At 32.4% G+C, this 22,160-nt stretch overlaps 1 protein-coding gene across 1 annotated transcript; it reads right to left on the bottom strand.

Annotated features, from left to right (window-relative positions):
• Positions 1-290: 290 nt before the first annotated feature.
• LOC127734188 (mucin-17-like) lies at positions 291-22,133 on the bottom strand. The gene is made up of 9 exons (XM_052243922.1): positions 22,049-22,133; positions 18,277-18,337; positions 11,533-11,636; positions 9,008-9,078; positions 7,440-7,609; positions 6,239-6,364; positions 4,276-4,302; positions 2,326-3,515; positions 291-1,120 (listed from the first exon to the last, which is right to left on the bottom strand). The coding sequence occupies exons 1-8, from the start codon at positions 22,055-22,057 to the stop codon at positions 2,332-2,334; spliced, it is 1,752 nt and encodes a 583-aa protein (XP_052099882.1). The 5' UTR covers positions 22,058-22,133; the 3' UTR covers positions 291-1,120; positions 2,326-2,331.
• Positions 22,134-22,160: the final 27 nt, after the last annotated feature.

Raw genomic sequence — 22,160 nt, 5'->3', positions numbered from 1 at the left:
CTTTACCGATTCACTGACTACTGAGCTGATGATACCTACCATTGGAGACAAGCGGTCCACCAGCAGCAGTATCTACCCAGTACGAGTAACTGAAACCATGGAAAGTATTATATTTCATTTTACTTCAATGCTGAAACTAAAACTTCATACATTGTGTGCATCCGCAGCAATCTTATGGATTAACATACATCAGAAACGCTCAAACCCAAAACATTAAAGCCAAGGAGATATAAAAAACATTAGGGGCTTTAATTATCAAAAAGACTAACAATAACATCAAAAAACGTATATCAATGCCTCTAATATGTTTATTTAAGATGCATTTTATTCAGCTGTAATAATATAAAAAATATATAAATATACTAAAAATTAGTTTTCTGTATAATATCATTACAACTACACTTTTAAAAAACCAATAAAAAATATTGTATTCTACAGAATATAAATAAAACATGTCAATTTCTAGGAAAAATTAGAACAGTTCAGGCGAAAGATTACAAAAAAGATCTATTTAATATGACATGTGTTTCATTTTGATGGAGATTTGGATTAACGTTTTCGTGTTGTGACTTGTATTAATTTAATAAGAGTTGTTCACGTAATTTACGTAAAATTTTAAGTTAAATATGATAATTCAAAATGTAAAACAATGCTCTTATCGTTACAACAACAAAAATAATGATAATGATAATAACTAATGATAATAAAAAAACTAGTTTATTTGTTACAAATTTTCTGAATATTCGGTTTTTTATGCTCTTCAACTTCTTGTTTGATTTGTCCTGCCAACTGTTTTGATTCGAGCGCCACTGGTGAGTCTTCTGTATACGAAACGCCCGTCTGCCTTACCAAATTACAAGGTAAATATAATGAATTACCGCAATAATTAATATTTGAATACATAAATCTATTACTTTCATACTTTCCCTGTACATTTTTAATTTCTAATCTTAAATCAAAAATCAATATTATTGTTCTATCATTATATATTATTACTATGTTTTACACATCCTTTGACAATATTGTTCAAAGTCTTGCTTCCTTCATTTACAGTCACCTAGACTCTGCAATACGTTCATTTAATTTAGAGGGAATCCTTCACTCATAGTAAGTTCACTTCCTGCCAATGAAAAAAATACACAAGAACATGTCATAAATGTCTATGTAAATGTGAGTCAATTAATATCGATAGTACTGCAATTGAAATTGTATAAATTTAAATGTGGTAATCACCGTTTGTCAGTGGAGACAGGGAGGTGACAAAATGTTCAAAGACCAGAGAGATTATGTTACCTTTGTGAATCTGCTGACATCGGAGATGAATTCCATTATGAAATGTCTTGTCCTTTTTTCAAAAAAGAACGACATATATATTTACCACACAATTGTTGTATAAATGTTAATATTCTTAAATTTAATGATGTATTCATTACAGTCAATATTGTTTTACTAGAAAAGTTGTGTAGGTTTATTAATTATTTATCAGCAAAAGTCTGTTCTCCTGGTAAAAGTACAGTTATTTATGTAATGTTCACACATGCAAAATATGTTATATTGTGTATATTATCATCTCTGTAACTATGTAATTTAGTTTATGAGAATAAAGATCTATCTATCTAGCTAAGCTTTCAATGTTATGTTTTTTTATTTGCAGTAATTACCTAACCAATTCCCTAATAAATATGAGTAAAAACAAATTTTAAAACCTATGCTCAACAAACAACATTTTGGTTTTCCAAACAACATCCGATTCTAGTGTTCACATGGTGCGATTTTTTGTCGAAACGACATCACAGGTAAAAATCGGATGGAAATCGGATGGAAACTCGTACCGTGTAAACGCACCCTTATGGCTTTTCAAATTTTGGTTGCATTGTACTGTGAACATGCAGTCCATTATATTTCATAAGCTTGAGGTGATTTTATATTTCATGCCGTGTGAATTGATGGGGACTATGGCATTGATATATACAGTTTCAGTTACCAGCTATTCTCTTTTTCATTTTATTACTTAAATGCATTTTAATCAACATTGTATTGTTTTATTTTACGAGGTATACTTAATATACATGTTAAAGTTTAGGGAGGTGACATTCTTACATAATCACATTTCTCTATTTTACTTATGAACCAAGAGACATATGGTTAGTAAGTGATTGATATGTAAACAAAAGAAGAATATACCAATTTCGTGTTCTTTTTAATGAATGAGTTAAGCCGTTTGATCTGAGGTCAATCGGCGTAAATTACGTCATTGAACAATCGGCTCTTACTGTAACATAATAACGTAAGCATTGTGACATCGAAAAAATGCACGAATTTTACCTGTCTCTACGGAATTGTTACATTGGTTGTAGTAATTTCCTGTTCCATCATTGTTGTTGTCATGTCACGTTCAGCAGTGGTTGTTTCTTTTTCTGTAGATATTGCAGTCGCTCCATGATCAACCGTTGTTGTTGTTGTTCCCTCAGCCATCATTGTTACTGTCGTTCTTTTATCCATCATTGTTGTAGTCGTGCCCTTATCCATCATGGTTGATGGCGTTCTCTCATCCATCATCATTGTTGTCGTTCCCTCAGTCATCATTGTTGTTGTCGTTCTCCCAGCCATCATTGTTGTTGTCGTTCCTTCAGTCATCATTGTTATTGTCGTTCCCTCAGCCATCATTGTTGTTTTCGTTCCCTCGGCCATCATTGCTGTTGTCGTTCCCTTATTCATCTTCATTGTTGTCGTTCCCTCAGCCATCATTGTTGTATTTCCTTCGGCCATTATTGTTGTTGTCGTTCCCTCAGCCATCATTGTTGTTGTCGTTCCCTCAGCCATCATTGGTGTTGTCGTTCCCTCATCCATCATTGTTGTTGTCGTTCCTTCAGCCGTCATTGTTGTTGTCTTTCCCTCAGCCATCATTGTTGCTGCTGTTCCCTCAGCCATTATTGTTGTTGTATTATCATTTATCATTGTTGTTGTCTTTCCCTCAGCCATCATGTTTGTTGTCGTTCCCTTAGGGCTCATTGTTGTTGATGTTCCCTTATTCATCATTGGTGTTGTCGTTCCCTGGGTCATGATTGTTGTTGTCGTACCCTTATCCATCATTGCTGTTGTCGTTCCCTTATCCATCATTGTTATCGTCGTTCCCTCATCCATCATTGTTGTTGTCGTCCCGTTATACATCGCTGTTGTTGTCTTTTCAAGTTCCGCCGTCGGTGTTGCCTGATCTGTTGTTATTGTTTCCTGTTCCATCGTCGTTGTTGTCGCATTAACTTTCGCTATCGTTGTTTTCTCGTCTATAGTTGTTGTCGTATTCTGCTCAATCACTGTTCCTGTTGTATCATTTTCTGTCATCGTTATTTTTGTCGTTTCGTGTTCCGTCATTGTTGTTGACGTTTGAGTTCCCGCCATTGTTGTTACCTCATCAGTAGTTATTTTTCTTGTTTGCGTTTCTTGTTTTGTTGTTGTGGTACGTGCTACAGTCGTTTCTTGTTCTTTTGTATAGCCATTCGTAGTAGGTTTTGGACCTTGGGAAGATATATGTTGGAAAGATTTACAGAGTTACGGAGACCTATAGAATTATTGTCAACTGATGATTAAAATTATAAAAAAAAGAAAATAATCAATTGAAAGTATTTTTCTCATAAAAAAACAAGTGAACAGTGTACAAAACATTCTCTTGTCTACCTTTTTAATGTCTCTGATATAAAGGTAAGATACAATATTTGTTTGGTAAGCCTGAACCAAAACATTGAGGGGGCATGTTATATAAACGTTTAAGACGTAAAAGGACTGGAACAGACCAGCCAAAGTCGTATTAAGATACTTTGCTGATTGCATTTGTTACCTTACTTCTAGTTCAAATATATTCATTATTAACTGAACATTTTTTGTATCAATTGAAAATAACAAGAGTTGATATGATATTTTTAGTTCTTGTCAAATGCTTACAAACTATAAGAATGTTCAAAGCAATAATACTTCATACTATGAGACAAACGAATAAAACGCCAATAACGTACGAAGGTAGTCTATATCTGGCGAAGAAAATCCTTATCATTTCCAAGAATTTAAAGTTATGTAAACATTTAATTTATAAATATGACTATATCAATGATACTTCATGTCAACACAGAAATGCTGACTACTGGGTTCGATGAGGAAACCTCGTCCATCAGTGGCATCAACCTAGTGGTTGTAAAAAAAAACTAATCAAAGATACCAGGCTTATACATTTATAATTTTAATATAAACCTCATTTGTGATAATAAACATAACCAAAATTACCTGTCTTGTTTTCACTTGGCAGATTATCTGCAAAAGAAAACAATTCTTGATTTGAATTCATTAAAATAACAAAAAGTAGAAAACTACAGATAACAAATAAAGAACTGAACATATTTTCAACGCAAACTGGGATGATCATAGTAAAAAAAGACTTGATGCTTTTTGCTGCTGAAATTCTTGACTTGCAAGTCATAGGATTGGATTAATCATTTCGAAACGAATAATTGAGTTTTCTGAAGATTTCGAGATGATAGTCTCGTCATAAACTTTTGAGCTATACTTTTGTGTCGTATAATTTTAAAGATGTTATTCGTACTTGTCTTGCAGTTTTTGTGATAACTTTTCTCGATTTGTCCTCAAAATACTTTATCAATATGGTAAAAACAATCCTTTTTCTTCAATTTTATATAAAAAAGGCTAAAGATACCAAAGGGATATTTAAACTCATATTTCGAAATCAAACTGACAATGAGATGACAAAATACGTAAAACGACGAAAAGACAAACAACAGTACACAAAACATATCATAGAAAACTAAAGACTGAGCAACACGAACCCTACCTAAAACCGGGGGGATCTCAGGTGCTCCAGAGGGTAAGCAGATCCTTCTCCACATGTAGCACCCGGCGTGTTGTTCATGTAAGTGCAAACCCGGTGATAAGTCTAATTTGGTAGGTCACATTCGAGGAAAAGAGGACGGGATTGTGGTTACAACAGTTGGAACATATCATACGTCATCTGTGAAATAGATATTCCATAACGGTCACCCAACTCATGATGGCGGCCGTAGAATTTTCGACGGGATGGTTTCAACTTCATCATTTGGAACTCATGGTCCAATAGCTTCCTTGTAATGATTTATTAAAACACTTTCGTGAGTGTCCTATGATTGGAATATACCTTGTAGTTATCGGGTAACTTCTGTGTTTGATTTCTAGTATTTTCCGAATGTGCAAATAACTTTATGAATAACTAAAAAGACGCAACAAGACTTAATTGTTTTACATCAGATATTCTAAACAAATGATAAAAATATGTCTATACTGTTGAGTATAACAACAGATTAAAATAAAACATAAAATATTCTCATAGAACGATGAGCATTTCTTGATTTACCACCAGTAAAATCCCTGAAGTTCGGGTGATCAAATAAATTTATAAATACTTTATAAGTATTTGAGATTTAAAACAAAAAAAGATTAACCACACATTGAGAGTGAATGTGTTTTTTAATGCAACATAGACTCTTAAATTACACCAATTAACGCCTGAGAATTTTTGTTTAAAAATGTATTAGTAGGAGTCTCGAAGTGATCTTGTTTTTTGTGAATGTACAAGAATTTGTCTAATATATTTTACAAATTCTGTAAAAAATGTCTTTATAAAGTATTGCACATGTTACAAATGTTTCTCGTGATTAAGCCTTATATAGTTTATCTATATAGCTGTCTCGTGTAAAAGCAAATACAGCAATTTCTCAGTTGATATCCTTCATTTTTTTTACTTTGTTTATTTACAAGTTTACTTTTCTATGAAATTCACCTGGATATGCAAATACTAGTAAACGCTCCTTCAATTGTAAATAGAAACGCACATGCAATTTTGATGAAAGAAACAATTTCCTTATTTATACTCGCATGTTTCAATATTTACCATTTACATGAAAAGGTGACTTAAGTTATTCATTTATTTTGGAATTTCTAAACAAATCTTATTTTGTGTTATTTTAAAAAGGCATCATACAAGGTGGAGCCAATAATTCCGTAGAGAAATGAAAGAAAAAGTTAGTTCCATGACAGATCGAATCGAAAAAGACATTGCCCAAAAGGCATTTTTTTTAGCAGAAAAAAGATTTTTGCACAAAAACAAACAACAAGGCATGAACAAACAAAACCTAAAACAACCATTATTTTACTTCAATATTCCGGTCATAGCTATAGTCAAAGGTATAAGATTACTTACGGTCAACTTTTGATATCTCCACAACAAGGGCAATGCATATAGCTAATAGAAGTATGATTAGAAGAAAGATGCCCAGATTCTGTATTTTTTGCAATCCTGTTTTTCCCCCTAATGCTTTTTTGTCACCTTTAAGTAAAAAGAAATATATTACTATGTATAAACAATAAATAAAACCATGTGAATTTGAGTATCAAAGTAACAATAACTGAATGTAATTTATATTGTCCTACTTAGAAAACTTCGTCATTTATCTGAAAAATCGTACAGTAAATATCTGTGTTTGAAATACAATATTTTGTATGTTCCCAGTCGACGACAAGAAGACGGTAATCAACTATACGGTATAGGTTTTTCTCATTGTTGAATGTCACACGGTTACCTATAATTGCTTACATGCACTTCATCTGAACTCTGGCGGATAGTTGTCTCATTGGCAATCATACCACATCTCCTTATTTTAAAAGTATAAGTTAGAAATCAAAATTTAAAGAAAACTTTTTCACAATTCTATTTAGCTTTTATTTCTCTCCTAAGTAATATTCAGTCACAAAGGAGATACTCTTTGCAATCATTGGGATGCTTAATTTACTAATTTTCTAAACATCCGTTTCTTAATATGTACTGTAAATTCAGAAATTATTGCGATGTTTTTATTATTGCGAAAAATGCGACAGGGTTATAATCGCAATAATTAAAACTCGCATTTTGAAATTTTTTATATGAATTAAACAGGATTTTTCTCAATATCGCAAAAATTAAAATCGCATTTTAGTCTAAAATGACAAAATCGCAATAATAAATGCACGCAATAATTTCTGAATTTACAGTACTGTTTTCCATTTTATCTTATATTAAGGAACTAGAAAGAGAGTAATTTAACAATTGTTGATAACGTTTTTATGAACTCAGACGAAAATGTGTGTTTGTAATGTCTTATATAATAGTTGTAAAATCTGAATGACCAGCTTAGCAATGAAGCATGTAACATTCAAAGGATTAAAACAGAATAGTAAGAATATCTTCACAAGAAAAGATTAAAAGGAATGAATAATTTTAGCTTCATCAAGATGTAGTAATTGAAAACAATCCATTTTACATGACTACAACGTTAAACTGTAAAAATCATGCGCGTTTTTTTATTTAGGTTTATCAGATGAATTTATAATTTTAGGATCGTATCAGTAAAATGATGACTACATACCAATTTTAATAGAATGCGTAAATGCTCTCCTTAACCAAGGCAGCGTTGTTCCTTCAGTCTTTTTATGGCTTAGAACTTTCTGTTGCAAGACATGTTGTAATTCATTACCATTAATATATTCATCACTAAACACTAAATCAAATGAAAATAAAACAGATCCTTCCCTGGGCCTGTAATGAAAAAAGTCATTATAGAACTTCCCTATATCAGCTAGCTTGAGGCTCCGAGGAGCTTGCATCGCTGACCTGGTATCTACGAATAATGATAACTAATGTTTCAAATTGGTAATTATATAGTCAACGTAAAGCTGGTAAACAAAGGATTCCATGTGGTAAAGTTGATGTCATCCCTTCGAAAATATTACGGACGCCACCACGAGTTGGTTGACCATTATAGAAAAAAATGAAAACAATGCGTTATAAATTTCATGCGTCCGAATGCTTTTACCTGGATTTACCTTCATCAGAAACGCTTAAAGCGGAATATTTGAAAGCCACGGATGCATAAGAACCGAAACAGTTTAAGAGCTTTATAACCAAAAACGACTTAAAAAAAAATAGCCAAATCCATATAGGTCAACTTTGCCTGAGGGAGGTGAAACCTTAGTTTCTTTATAATTTAAAACTTCTGGATCACATATAACGACGAATATGTTATAACTGTCGTCTCTCCAATTTCGTCCTCTTTTCCTCTAACTTAATATCACAACACCGTATATGACTAATAACAGAATTTGTACTTAACATGAGCAACACAACGGGCGCTATTTGTAGAACAGAATCTGGTAACCCTTAAAGAGTACCTGGGATTTGGTAGGGTTCGTGTTACTAAATTTTTAGTTTTCTGTATTGTGTTTTATAGACTGTTGTTTGTCTTTTCGTCGTTTTCCGATTTTGCCATTCAGTTGTCAGTTTGTCTTCGACTTTTGATTTTTAATATCCTTTTGATATCTGCCTCTTTTTAGTGCTCTTTTGTTTTTGATTTCTATGAATTCTGCATCGAATTGTTTACATTTGTAAACAAAGATAGGAAAATATTTGAAATTTTGATAAATCAGTACACTTGGGATTCCAAAATAAAAATAAAACCATGCTTTGAATAGATGGTGAGTTAAGATAACTTTATCCTCCCACTCTTAATTGTATTTTCACATGAGGTTTGAAGCTTCAAACATCATTTATATATGGCGCTTAGAATATGATACAGTAAGAGATACCTTTCAATAGTTTACACAATTTAGGTTAGGATAACATTGATAAATGTGATTTTGTTAAAATCCATAGTGCACATCACAAATATTAAAGTGTTTTTGCATAAACATTTGCTTTTCTTTAACATTTTTTTTAACATAAACAATAATATTCATATCTATCTTGACTTTAATGATGATCAATTAAAAAAAATCTGCAATAGGAGGAAAATTTTATTTAAAACAGTCTTTCGTGTAAATTTTTATTTTGAGGCTTTTCTTTTTTTCAATCGCAGACAATATTTCATGATCGAAAAAAAATCGATATACAAAAATCACTTTAATATGAATGCATATATAAAGTATTTCATTGGCCTACCTTAAGTCAGTCCCACTAACAGATAGTAAATTATATCTTGAATTCGTGTTGTTGTTGAACAGAGCTTTTATCTGCAAAATAAATAATTTATTGTTTTTTAATATTTTCAAAGCCGATTGTAAATGTTGGCATTTCAATATCAAAAACCATACCTTGTAATCCTTTATTTTTCGATTTCGCATACTAAACACTTGAAATTGCGAAACAAGAACCCAAAAATGGAAGTCAATTTAGGTGCGCCGTAAGGGTAGGCAATTTCTATTGCATTAGAACATTCGTCGTGTTGCCCATACAACGATTGTTCTAAATTATGCATGGATGCTTAAACTATGATTGGAAGTGCATCAACAAAATTAACCATGGACGGGTTTAGCTGTTCTTTTTTCAAAACTTATTTTAAGTTACTGTTCTTCAAAATTTTATGTATTTGACTTTCCAACATGTTGGTCTTGAACATACAAGATTGGAGTTATTCAATTTATACATGTAGAGGTGTTGTAAATAGGTATCATACATTTCTTTTTTTTTAATTTTAGACGGTTGCCAACAAAGAAATCGATGTATATACAACGTCTTGATATGTTACATATCTCCATTAATGGATAGCAGGAACATCTTTTATTCAAAGTTTTATTTATATAAACATCTTGAAATTACTAAACAGTACTAGAATAAAAATTTTAATCCGGAAAATTTATTCGTACGTCCAGCGATCCTCCGACAGCCCTTATGGAAATCTGACAGTACCCAAATTAACTTATGCGGTTTGAACATCGAATGTAACTAAGCCAGCATAAATACCAAAGTTATTGTCGATTTGTTTCGTTTTATAGACAATAGGCTACAATTATCAAAAACCTATTCTACATGCCATATCAGCATGATGTTTTTACGTTTTATCTTTTTTTAAAGAATATTTATACATTACAGAGCAATCTTATTCAGCCTTTAGGTTTGTAAATTGCACAAGAGAACCCCACTGAATAACCATAACTGTTATACGAGTATAATCCTGGTATCGTTGATGTCTTTTTTGCAACCACTGGGTCTATACAGTTGTTGGTTGATGTTTTGTTCCGAGAGTTTCACAACCCAATTGTGATTTCGTGAAATATCCTTGATGCGATAATTTTCTGTCTATTTGCTGTTCATAGAATGTTAAAATTATTCAAAACATATTTAATTCAAATAAAGAAGTCCTTACTTAGATTTCAAATTTGTTACGAAAGGATCTTAGTATCATAATCTTTTGAAACAAATTACTAGAATGTCTTTATTAGGGATTCAAATCGAATGCAGCACATTTTTTTTTTATTTTTTTTTTTCATTTATATTATTTCTATGAACACCGGTATTCTTCATTGTGCAACCTTAAGTTAGAATATGATATAGTTTTGTTGCATGTTTCGTTTTTCTATCCTCGGTTTTAGATATACCATTTAGTAACGCGACGCAAGGGACATGTGGACTATGAACTGCCAACAAATCGCCAGGACATCAGCTCATTGCCGTTTTATCGAGGTTTGTGTGTCTCTGTTCTTTAATTTGCTATTTTTTGTATGTTACTATTTTCTTTTTCTTTTTTTTTTCTTTTGCTATGTTAAAAAAATAATAACAATGAAATAATAAAGCAGTTGTATTATAGGCTAACAATACAGTTTCCTCCGTAAATATTCAGTATCCATTCGAAACATACAAAATATTAACGGCCGGTATGAGTTATCGGTGATCTTGAACTTGGACGTTTTGGTTCCAAGTTTGTCAAAATCCGGACGGAAACCAGATTAACAATACAGTTGCAGGGGAGATAATTATCAATCAAAATTTTACGTTTTGTTTTCGCAACTTTACTGAAAATAGGCATCCAAAATTCGCGGAAAATGCACTGACGCCTAAATCTAGAACCGGTTGTAAAGAAAAAAAAATGAATTGCTGTGTATGGAAGTGCATAAATTTTACCGAAAGAAATAAAGCTCAAGGCAATTAAAGACTAGTATAAACCTTTTTATCATCAATAAAAATCCTGTAGAAGAAAACGTTTCGTCAATTATGTGGTGTGTGGCGAGAATGCTTGCACAACGGTTTAGCTTTAAGAATTTACTGTAATGTTATTATGCATCAAAAACGGGAAAGAAATTTCAAGCATTTACAAAAGAATAAGATTTTCTGAATTTTCAAAATTGTCTTTGAATTTCTTTCACCAATCATAATTATCAAGTTTTACAATATTGCTATTGGTTATAACCTTCAGCCTGGTAACAAAGTTGAAAAGGCCTATAAACTAAGGAACACTAGTCTTAAAAACCGGTCGACAACATATATTTCGTTTAAGTTGTGTTATTGTTACGGAGTAGTATTGAAATATGAAATTTTGTGATTTTACTTCAAACATTCCAAAATCAAACTGAAATAAAAAAAAGCCATAAAGGTAAACATTTCTTTGCATAGTTTGAGAGTGTATATCGAAATTAACGTTTGTCAAAGTTGAAAACAAAAATAGGTATCGTATGCTTTTTACAACTCACCTCTTTTTCTAGTTCCAATACTACGTTCTTATATTCCGTCCTTTGTTTATCGTCATAGTGCTCTGCTATCCACGAGGTGTCGATTAAAATTTCGCCACTAATTTCTAGAAAAAGAAAAAAGTATTAACAAAAATACCGAATTCCAAGGTAAATTCAAAAAGAGTAAGTCCATAAAAAATCTCAAACGTTATACTTTATCAAGCAACGGAAAGAATGGAAAACAACTGTCATGTTCCGAAATTGGTACTGACATTTCCAAAGAAAATGATAGTATTTCACTAATATTATAAAATAATGAAAGCTGTATTGGAATGAGATTACTGCAACTGCAAAATTCAATGCATATGATTAAATCTAGACATTGGGTATTTGTCAATAAACAGAAACCAAACAAAAAAATAATGCCACAAAATACTCTTTGTGTATCATATGCTAATGGTTTGTTAGATTAAGTCAATGAACTACTAACTGATATTGTTAAAAACCAAAATATACATTGTCATAAAAAAATGACTTGCGTATTATTACACACTTAAATGACTTGTGAAAACTATCTGCTTAAAGTATAGGATAGTCATGGCAGTCATTAATCCATCAAATTTTTAAAAGAAATTGTGTTTATTATTTAAGAAGGTTTCAAATGTAATTTTACTGAATTAACCCTAACCCTAACCCTAACAACAAAAAGACACAATGTACAGATCTGAGAGTACTAGCGTTTACTGTCACCAAGTTCAAAGCAAATATTAACGAATAAAGTTGTCTATAATAAAGTTCTTTTATTGAGCAGCTCATAACAAAGGAGAGAACATATTAATGTGTTAGTCAAAACCATATGTCGAAGAAAGACACTCAACATAATTTACAATAGAAAATGGACGGTCAAACAACAGTTTTCAATATATTATACATAGACATCCCCCCCCCCCAAAAAAAAAACACGAACCCCACCACAAATGTGTGATGGATTCTTTATTGCAGATATTGCTGTTTTAACAATAAACTTGGTGTACAGCATTCCATCAAGTATCCCTGTTAAATTTACCACCAAATATCCAGGGAGAATATTCAGTAAAATTAACAATAAATAACATTGGTATAAATATCTGAATAAATAAATTACTGTTACAAACAGTCTTTACTAATACAAAATTAGTATATTATTTATATTTACAATAATATATGTAATATTACAATATCTATAATTACACAAGTTTGTCGGTATTTTGTGTAAATTTTTTTACACACAAAACGTAATTGCTTGTAATTTTGTTCTCGTAGAAATAGCATAGTTATTATGGAGTTGAAGCCCTTTCAACATTTTAACTTTTGACGATAAACGTCGCATGAGTGTTCACATACCTATGAAGTTCTTCTATTCCAAGATTATCAACGATCTAACTGTCTTCTCGGTCACAACTTGTCCATTGTTAGGCGCAAGAATAATAATGATAATTTTATTGGTGAATTTATCGTATTAAAATTAGTCTTTCATGTCATGAATTCCGATTTATGGTATTTCGGTATTTTGGCTGGCACGTTTTCTATAGTGTATATATATTAATATACAATATAAAGTTCTCCAGATCTAACGTGGCGAACGGATTACATATGAACGGGAAACTTCCTAAAGTGTAAATACGGATGTTAGACTTGATTGCTGATAAGATAGAAGTTATTTATTTTGAAAGGAGTATCGTGAAGCATTTGGCAGACAGCAATTAAAAGGTTGTCTGTAAAGACGGCTAAGAACATTTTGTATCCATACATTGAAGGAAGATCCACTTTTTCATCTCTTGTTGAAATTCCAAACGAAAATAGATCAGACCTATGATTGTTCCGAATTTCCTCTTTTGGTGTGTTTCAGTTTTTGATTTTGCATTTTTGATAAGGGAATTTCCGTTTTGGATTTTCCTTGGAGTTCAGTATTTTTGTTATTTTACTTTTTGGTAAGTGTCACTGGAGTATATGTTGAGTTTGCAAGTAATTTGTCAATACCTTCTTACTTTGATGAGCAGTATCATAATGTGTTGCTAATCCCAAGGAAGCTATTTAAACAAGGGTTCCAAGTTATAAAGTTGTAGTCAACAATTCGAAAGTTTTACGGACGTCATCACAAGTTTATTGACGGTTATGGAATATATGTGTCACAGATGACCATGGATATGTTCCAAATGTCGTAGCCACAATTCATTCGTCTTTTCCTCGATTGTGACATCACCGAATGAGACTCATCACCTTATTTGCACTTACCATGAGTAACATGACGGGTGTCACTAGTGTAGCAGGATCGTTTCACTGTGATATCTTTTCCAATGCCATCCGGTTTGAAAAGTACATGATGGGCAATATCATAGATGGTAGCTGTCAGTTTGTATTTGTTTGAAAGGGGGTGTAACAGATGTTTCCAATGTTGTACGGAGAATAAAATTTCGAAAGGGATAGTGGTTATAGATACTTACGGATGTGATGAATATCAAACGGCTTCTGTTTATATGGCAAAAAGGCATCGTGAAGAGTAAGTGTATAATGACTATGACCATGGTTGTTTCAACGTTGAGAAGCAGAGTTGAAAATATGCATCACACTCACCGGACTGCAGTAAGGACTACATAAAATACATATAGTTCAATTTGGTCATTTAGGTCTAGTTGTTCTCAATTTTCGAATCCTTTTGTCTATGGAGATGTGTAGCATGATTAGAATTGCAAGTCATGTTATGTATATTTTTTCGATAATGCAAATCAATAGACAAAATTGAATGATCCAGCTGATTAAAATGTTGATAAGCAATGCCATTTGCATTGTTATTAATGTCTGATCTATGGCCTAACTTTCGTTTGTTTAGCCTTCTTTTCGTTTCATCGACATACCAATCTCCATAGGATACACTCTAATCAGTAAAGACGACTACTGTAAATTCAGAAATTACTGCGATGTTTTTATTATTGCGAAAAATGCGACAGGGTTATAATCGCAATAATTTAAACACGCATTTTGAAAGTTTTTATATGAATTAAACAGGATTTTTCTCAATATCGCAAAAATTAAAACCGCATTTTAGTCTAAAATGACAAAATCGCAATAATAAATGCACGCAATAATTTCTGAATTTACAGTAGTTAATTTGCAGTTCAGGTCATCGTAACTCCTGGTGAAGTAAGATTATAAAGTTAGATTACGAGTAAAAAGAGTACCTGTTACCAAATGTTACATTTTTCGCAGTTGTTGATCTGATTTGACATGATGTCCTAGTAATTTGTTATGTCTGGCGATGAATGGACATCAACTATTTCAGACGACATCGTGTCCTTAGACACGCCTCTGTCGGACCTTTTTGTACTGGGCGACGTCCGAGCTAGTATTCGTTACGATCTACTTCATTTCATGCATTGCGTACATCTGTGACACATATATTCCATAACGGTAATTCAGTGCATTATGGCGTCCGTTAAACTTTCAAAGTGATGACTTCAACAATCCACTAGGAACCCTTGTTTCAATAGCTTCCTTGTAGGTAGCAACTTTCTATCAAGGAATTCGTGATAGGAAACGCACGCTCTGGAACATTGTATCAACTGAGAGATATATACTAGTACTCCATATGCAGGCGATGATAGAATGTTGCTACATACATTTATTATTGTACGGTACATTAGTTGACAAAATGAAAGTTCTTTTGTTAATAATTGATTACTGTGCGGTACATTAGTTCTCAAAAATGAAAGTTCGAATCGCAAAAAATGATTTTGATATTGAAGTTTTGCCTTATTAGTTAACACGGTGAACACAACTGGTAGCAGATAGGATATTTAATTTGATTTTAAACAACTATAAACTATGATTTATGATTGTGTTTATGAATTCTTACACAATTTATTATCAAAATGCAATATCATTGAAGAATTGTATGTGTATAACTACTTTTTTGTCCGTCCTGTAACTGTAAATATTGTTCCTGATAATGAGAATAGATTACAAAAAGTTTTGACGTAGGAAACGATTGATCTTTTGACTAGGTTTCTGGTGCATATATTTTTACTTTTGACTGTCTCCACAATTTGTATTTGCCAACTTTGAAAAGCAAAACTTTTTTCCAAACTCATAGACTATCTGGAGAATCATTTTTTAATCCTATGCCAAGTTTTTGCTAAGATGATTTCGAATATACATCGTAATGTAAATAACTCATCAAAGATACCATGCTAATTTGGTATGTCGGACGCGCGTTTAGTCTACCTAAGACTCATTAGTGACGCTCGAATCAAAACATTTAAAAATCTAAATCAAAGACGAAGGTGAAGAACAAATTTTAGCGATACTTTGAATTATATACAAAAACTTTGTGTTCGAAGCAGTCTTTTTTGTGGGTAATAAGTTCAATTCGATTTCAAATCAATTTCTTTTCTTGTAAAGTTCAACTCCAAATATTGTACATTATGTTGAAATGACGGAGTTCATCATATAAACTCATTACACATCAATATCAAACATTTAAGCATATATAAGAGCTATTGGATAAAGTATCAAAAAGGAAATGACTTTATAATTAAGGCATTGCGTAAAAGAGAGGCGAAAGATACCAAAGATATTCAAACTCATAAGTCGAGAATAAATTGACAACGCCATGGCTAAAAAAGAAAAAGACAAACAGATAAACAACAATAAACAAAACTCAACATAGAAACTAAAGATTGAGCAACACGAACCCATCCAAAAACTGAGGGTGATCTCAGGTTCTTCAGAAGGGTAAGCAGATCTTGCTACACATGTGGCATCCGTCGTGTTGCTCATGTAAGTACAAAACCGGTCAAGTCTAATTTGCTAGGTCATATTCGGGGAAAAGAGGACGGGATTGTAGTTACGACAGTTGGAACATATCTGTCGTCATCTGCGAAACAGATATTTCATAACGGTCAACCAACTCGTGATGGCGTCCGTAAACTTTACGAAGGGATGATTGCAACTTCACCACCTGGAACTCTTGGTTTAACAAATTAAATGATTCTTTGTGAGCATCAACCCTCTAGTAATGAAATCATGATAGGAAATACAAGCCCTGAAATATCGTATCAACTGGGAGACATATACTCCGTATGCAGGTGCTGCTTGCATGTTGCTACATAGACATGAAAAGTTTATAATTGGAAAGCTGAAATAATCTCTTTTGTCTTAAAGTTTTGTTTCCAACTGACCCTCATTGTCAATTTTTAAGTAAGTCAAGATATGAGGCAGACTTGACTGAATCTGTTGTATTCTTTATCTCAAGTTCGATGGGATAGATTCGTTCAACATAGTCACCCATTTTGAATTATTTAGTGAGAGAACATCATCTATATACCGGAGAAGTGCGTTCAACATAGTCACCAAATTTTGAATTATTCAATAGAGAACATCATCTATATACCGGAGAGAGAAATTGAAGGATACTGCTAACTTCTTATCTTTCTCAGCTTCCTAAAAAATGAAGTTAGTCTCATATGAATAAAGGAACAATCAACAGGAAGAGAAGCCCAGTTGGTTCCAATGGCAATGCCGATTATTTGTTGAAAAACACGTCCTTCAAACAAATATGTTGTCAATCAAGAAATCAAGTATCTTATTAGTGTCAGTTTCAGAGAAGTTTTTGTTTGAATTAGAGTGATTTATCCCTCTCTAAGACAAAATACTTGAATATACGTTGGTCATCCTTTTTTATGAAACAAAGAGGGACCAACTCTTTTAATTTGTCTTTTAGTTTGGAATGGGGAATACTTGTATAAAGTGTAGAAAAGTCAAATGTTTTATCACTATTGCAAGATGAAAGAGTCTTAGATTGTATGTACTCTAAAAGATCTATGAAATGTTTCAATATCCACATCTGATTCACATCACCTCTAGAATAGGTAGTTTCATAATAACGTTGAAGCCCGGCTTTGATTGATGATTTCTAATTGATGTTAATAATTGAGAAAAGAGGTTTGGTGGAGTACTTGTAAGACCCATCAATATAACGTTGTTTGTAAGGACACCAATGCAGTTTATGTATCCAATACAATGAAGGAAGATCCAGTTCTTCTTCTTTGGTTAAAATTTCAAAGGAACATAGAACAGACCTATGATTATCCAGGATTTCCTCGTTGGTAAGTGTCGTGGGGGTATATGTTGAGTTTCCAAGTGAACTGTCAATACTTAATTTATTTATCAAGCAGTTTACGTAATGTGATTTACACACAAAAAACGATGTTGTTTGGGGCTTTATCTGAAGGGACAACAACATATTTGTCATGGAGGTAGGACAGTTGATTTGCAACAGTTGGGGCTTTAAAGATTGATGTAGCATGTAATAAGTAATTTGAACGATTAAAGGCAACAACTCTTTAAACAAAAATTAAAATGGCGCCATTAGCAGTAGATTATCCAACAAAATAAGAGACAATCGATAAAGGACTTGGAGGAGTTAGGGTCATACAAGGTGGATATTTCAAGTAATAAACTGAAACTATTTAACATATTTAATGTGTCCGTCTGTCGAGACTTGGCGGATAAATCAAACATACCGGGATACTTACTCCGTTCCCTCCTTTTAAAAAATTAAATCAGTAATTATAACAGAATCAACAGAAACAACAAATTAGAACATGACAAAGTACTAAGAGATAATTCTAAGCAAACTAACCCAGCACTATTTTAAACAGATTATAAAACGTTTTAACGCTCTGGCTTTGTAACTTTGGTGTTGTATCTAATTATATCTAACTTTACCCGTCTCATGTACACGCTGGCTCTCTTCATCTTGAAACGTCGCATTTTTAAAACCAGTAATCTGCAATTGAATTTGTTCATGTATATTAATTGTTTCCACTTCATTATACATGTATTCATTATTTTCAGTTTTACACGAGAAACTCTACACAAAAATTTACGGCAAAAGGGAAACTTTTCTTTCCTCATGTTAATTTTCCTTTTTTGGTCGATGGTGTTCCGTTGGCAGCGTTTTACGGTGTTTATATATCCCAACTTGTTCGCTATGCCCGTGCTTGTAGTGACGTTTTGGATTTCAATGAGCGTAATCTAAGTATTACTGGTAAATTATTAAGTCAGGAATTTCGTTACCACAAATTACATAAAACCTTTACTAAAGTCTTCCATAGATATAAGGATTTGGTTTGGAAGTTTGACTGTACCTGAAGAAAGCTTATTTCAAACGGAACAGCACGTCCTAATTTTTACGGTGATGTTGTTTACCGAGCGCGGAAATTTAGATACGATCCGGGTAAAATTATCAATCCTTTAAAGTCATATGAAACGAGTTTCTTGTAATTCTAATGTTATCGAAAGTATTGAACCAATGCATGCATATATACTAAACTAAGTTTGTTGCCGAAGTCTACCGGATCGCGACATTGGTCAAAGAAATCGAGAGGTCTTGTAGTAAGGGAAAATATCAGCAAATTACTGTGCTGGAAGACAATAATTCAATAACAGTACATTTATGAAGATTTTGATAATATAAAAGATTTTCTTTTACAAAAAAGTTCACGTACACTTGTTTAAAACTTAGCCATTCAGGTAAACATTTGTATGGACCTGTCCTAAGTCAGGAGTCTGTTGTTCAGTGGTTGTCATTTGTTGGTGTTGTTCATAAGTGTTTCTCGTTTCTCATTTTTTTATATAGATTAGACCGTTGGTTTTCCTGTTTGAATTAATTTACACTAGTCATTTTGGGACCCTTTATAGCTTGCTGTTCGGTGTGAGCCAAGGCTCCGTGTTGAAGGTCGTACTTTGACCTATAATTGTTTACTTTTTATACATTGTGACTTGGATGGAGAGTTGTGCCATTGGCACTAATACCACATCTTCTTATTTATATATAAAACTGTTCAACTTTTTTTTTTAATTTGAAGTTTTATATGACTTTTTCTAAAAGGTTACCAGTTCAACACAATCTTTAAATTTTGTTTTTATTGGTATACATATTGATTTTGCTATCAGTAAATTAAAACCATACTAAATATTATTGTTATACACATACTATGCACATTCACGGTACTACAATCTCTCGATACCTATATTTTCGGATTGCACAAGGTCACGTTTTTCGCACTTTTACATTTCCTGCGATCTATATTGCCAGGGGTTGCGGGAGAGATGTAATAAATAACTTCAAGGCCGCCACATGTTCCTTTGTCTGTTGGTTGCCGTATGCCATATCTTAATGGTTTTTGTTATTTGGAGAATTTGGTGATGATAGTATACGCTGAATCTATTCATGTTTGCTGTCTAATCAGCGAATACCCAGCCTTATCAGCTTACTATGCGGTATTAGGTTTGTCATTGCTGAAGGCCGTACGGGGAGCTATATCTGTTAACTTCTAAGTCATTTGGTCTCATTGGCAATCAAACCATATCTTCTTATTGATATATATATATGTACCCTGCATCTCATGTTATTGATATAAAAAATAAAACTGTTGAAAAAATTAAAAGCATGTAAATATAAAAATGAACACAAAGTTATAATGTTAGCTATTTATGTATTTTTTGAATATCTGATTTACTAGTATTTTGTAGATCGAACACATAAAAGCTAATACATTAAAATAAAACACTGTAATGTGATGTGTTTGAAAACCGTTAAAGTAGATCACTCGAAAAGGAAAAACTTCAATTAATATACATCCCGTTTAGAGTAGCTGCGTTTACTATGATCGTTCGGTTGGTCGTTCGACGGTTTGCAAATTCTACTAAAACATAAAATATCAAAATAAGGAGACTGGCATGATTGCCAATGAGACAACTATCCAACAGAGTTCCAACGACGAAGATATAAGTAATTATACTAAAAGTCTTTAACAATGATAAAACACCATACCGTTTAGTCATCTATAAAAGGCCCCTACACGAACTATTTAAACGAGACTGCTAATGGCATAACTTGTAACAATACAATTTACAATTATAAACATATATGACAGACATGAACCAACGACAACCACTGAATTACACGCTCCTGACTTGGTACAGACACATAAAGACTAAAAAGTAGCGTATTAGATTTCTACCGTTTACTCTATAATTTACAATGGGTTGAAAGAATCTATCTTGACCTTACAGCACTCTTTCCAATTTATTTTCGACGGAGGGCGATGTTTTGATCCTTTGGTACTGGTTTCAGAAGTTCTGTATTGGAATCTAAACTATTTTCAATTTCAACGAAACAGTCAGAAAATCTTCAGTAATTAAGGTACGTTTGGGGATTTACAATGAAAAAAAAAATAAAGGGGTTTGATATTACATCCTCTGTATCTAAAGTCATATTTAACCAATGCATGGATTTCGCATAAAAACAACTTCCATAGAAATTTTTTGGTTAATGATACTGTGAAATTCCTTTTTAAGTTTTTATCCAGATGACTTCAGGGGCTCCCATAGTAAAAGCATGGACATTGTCATAAACATTTGGGGGGACAAGTAATAAACTGAACTGAATAAATTGCTTCAAATTTTTCAAGTCAAGGCCTTTAATAGCCGACTATACGGTATTGGTTGTTCTCATTGTTGAAGGCCGTCCGGTTGCCTATAATTGCTTACATCCATCCTCATTTAAACTCTGGTGGATAGTTGTCTCATTGGCAATCATACAACATCTCCTAATTTTTATATATTAAGCTCGGATTACAGTTTCGAGTGTTGATATCATTTAACCATATTGTAAGAAAGCACAGAAACAAATGGCGTACGTGTGTTAAACAGCGAAACTTATATGTTATAGATATTACAATAATTTTATGAAATCACTTCCTTAATCATGTTAATACACATGTTTTAATACCGAAAGGTTTAATACAGATCGCAGATACGTAAAATCCTTAGTTTTAGTCGAGTTCATCGATTACAATAACGAGCTGTAACTTTTGTATGTAACAATTGTTTTGTCTATAGACTGAAGTACAATCGTCCTTAGTAAATAAGATATAATACTATCTTGTGTGATACATCGACCATAGATGAATAATCATCTTGCACGACATATTAATTACAAAATATCTAGACTTTATGAAAAATAAAGTTATAGAACGCAGCTGATGCTAAGTATCAACATTTTCAATTCGATCTTTTATTATGAAGAATTATGGATACCAATAGCTCTGACATTTAAGTAAAGGTGTGGCTCCTAAAATAAAGTATGCATTTTCAAATAAAATGTTGTGTCAAAAATTTCTAACAATCCGAGTTTTAACACAAATGCTGATTGTTTCAATTTTTCAGCAGATGCAGCCTCATCTCTTTTCGAGGCAATGAGCATCCGTATTCAGTTTGGAGCAAGATTTTTACCGAATTTACGGATATGATTTGAGGAATATATTTTAAGTAATTGATAACTAGTTAGATAGGCAAGTTTTTTGTTATGTTTTATATTTAATCAACAAGGAAAACATTGAACTTGGTACTTACATTTGCAAATTAAAACAGTTTGGGACATTTTACATATCGCTACTTTTATTGTAACATGCAAAGAAAATGTCAAACTTACTGTGACCATTTTGTATATATGCTATTCCTGTTTAATGTGTAAAATTATATTTAACAGGGAAGTATATACCATTTTACTATTTAATGAAACCGGATCGGGGCTTTTTTATGTT

This window comes from Mytilus californianus, unplaced genomic scaffold (assembly GCF_021869535.1).
Source record: "Mytilus californianus isolate M0D057914Y unplaced genomic scaffold, xbMytCali1.0.p SCAF_3, whole genome shotgun sequence".
Taxonomy (NCBI): Eukaryota; Metazoa; Mollusca; class Bivalvia; order Mytilida; family Mytilidae; genus Mytilus; species Mytilus californianus.
Note: the sequence above shows the minus strand (reverse complement) of the source record. Positions and strands in the feature narration are given on the sequence as shown.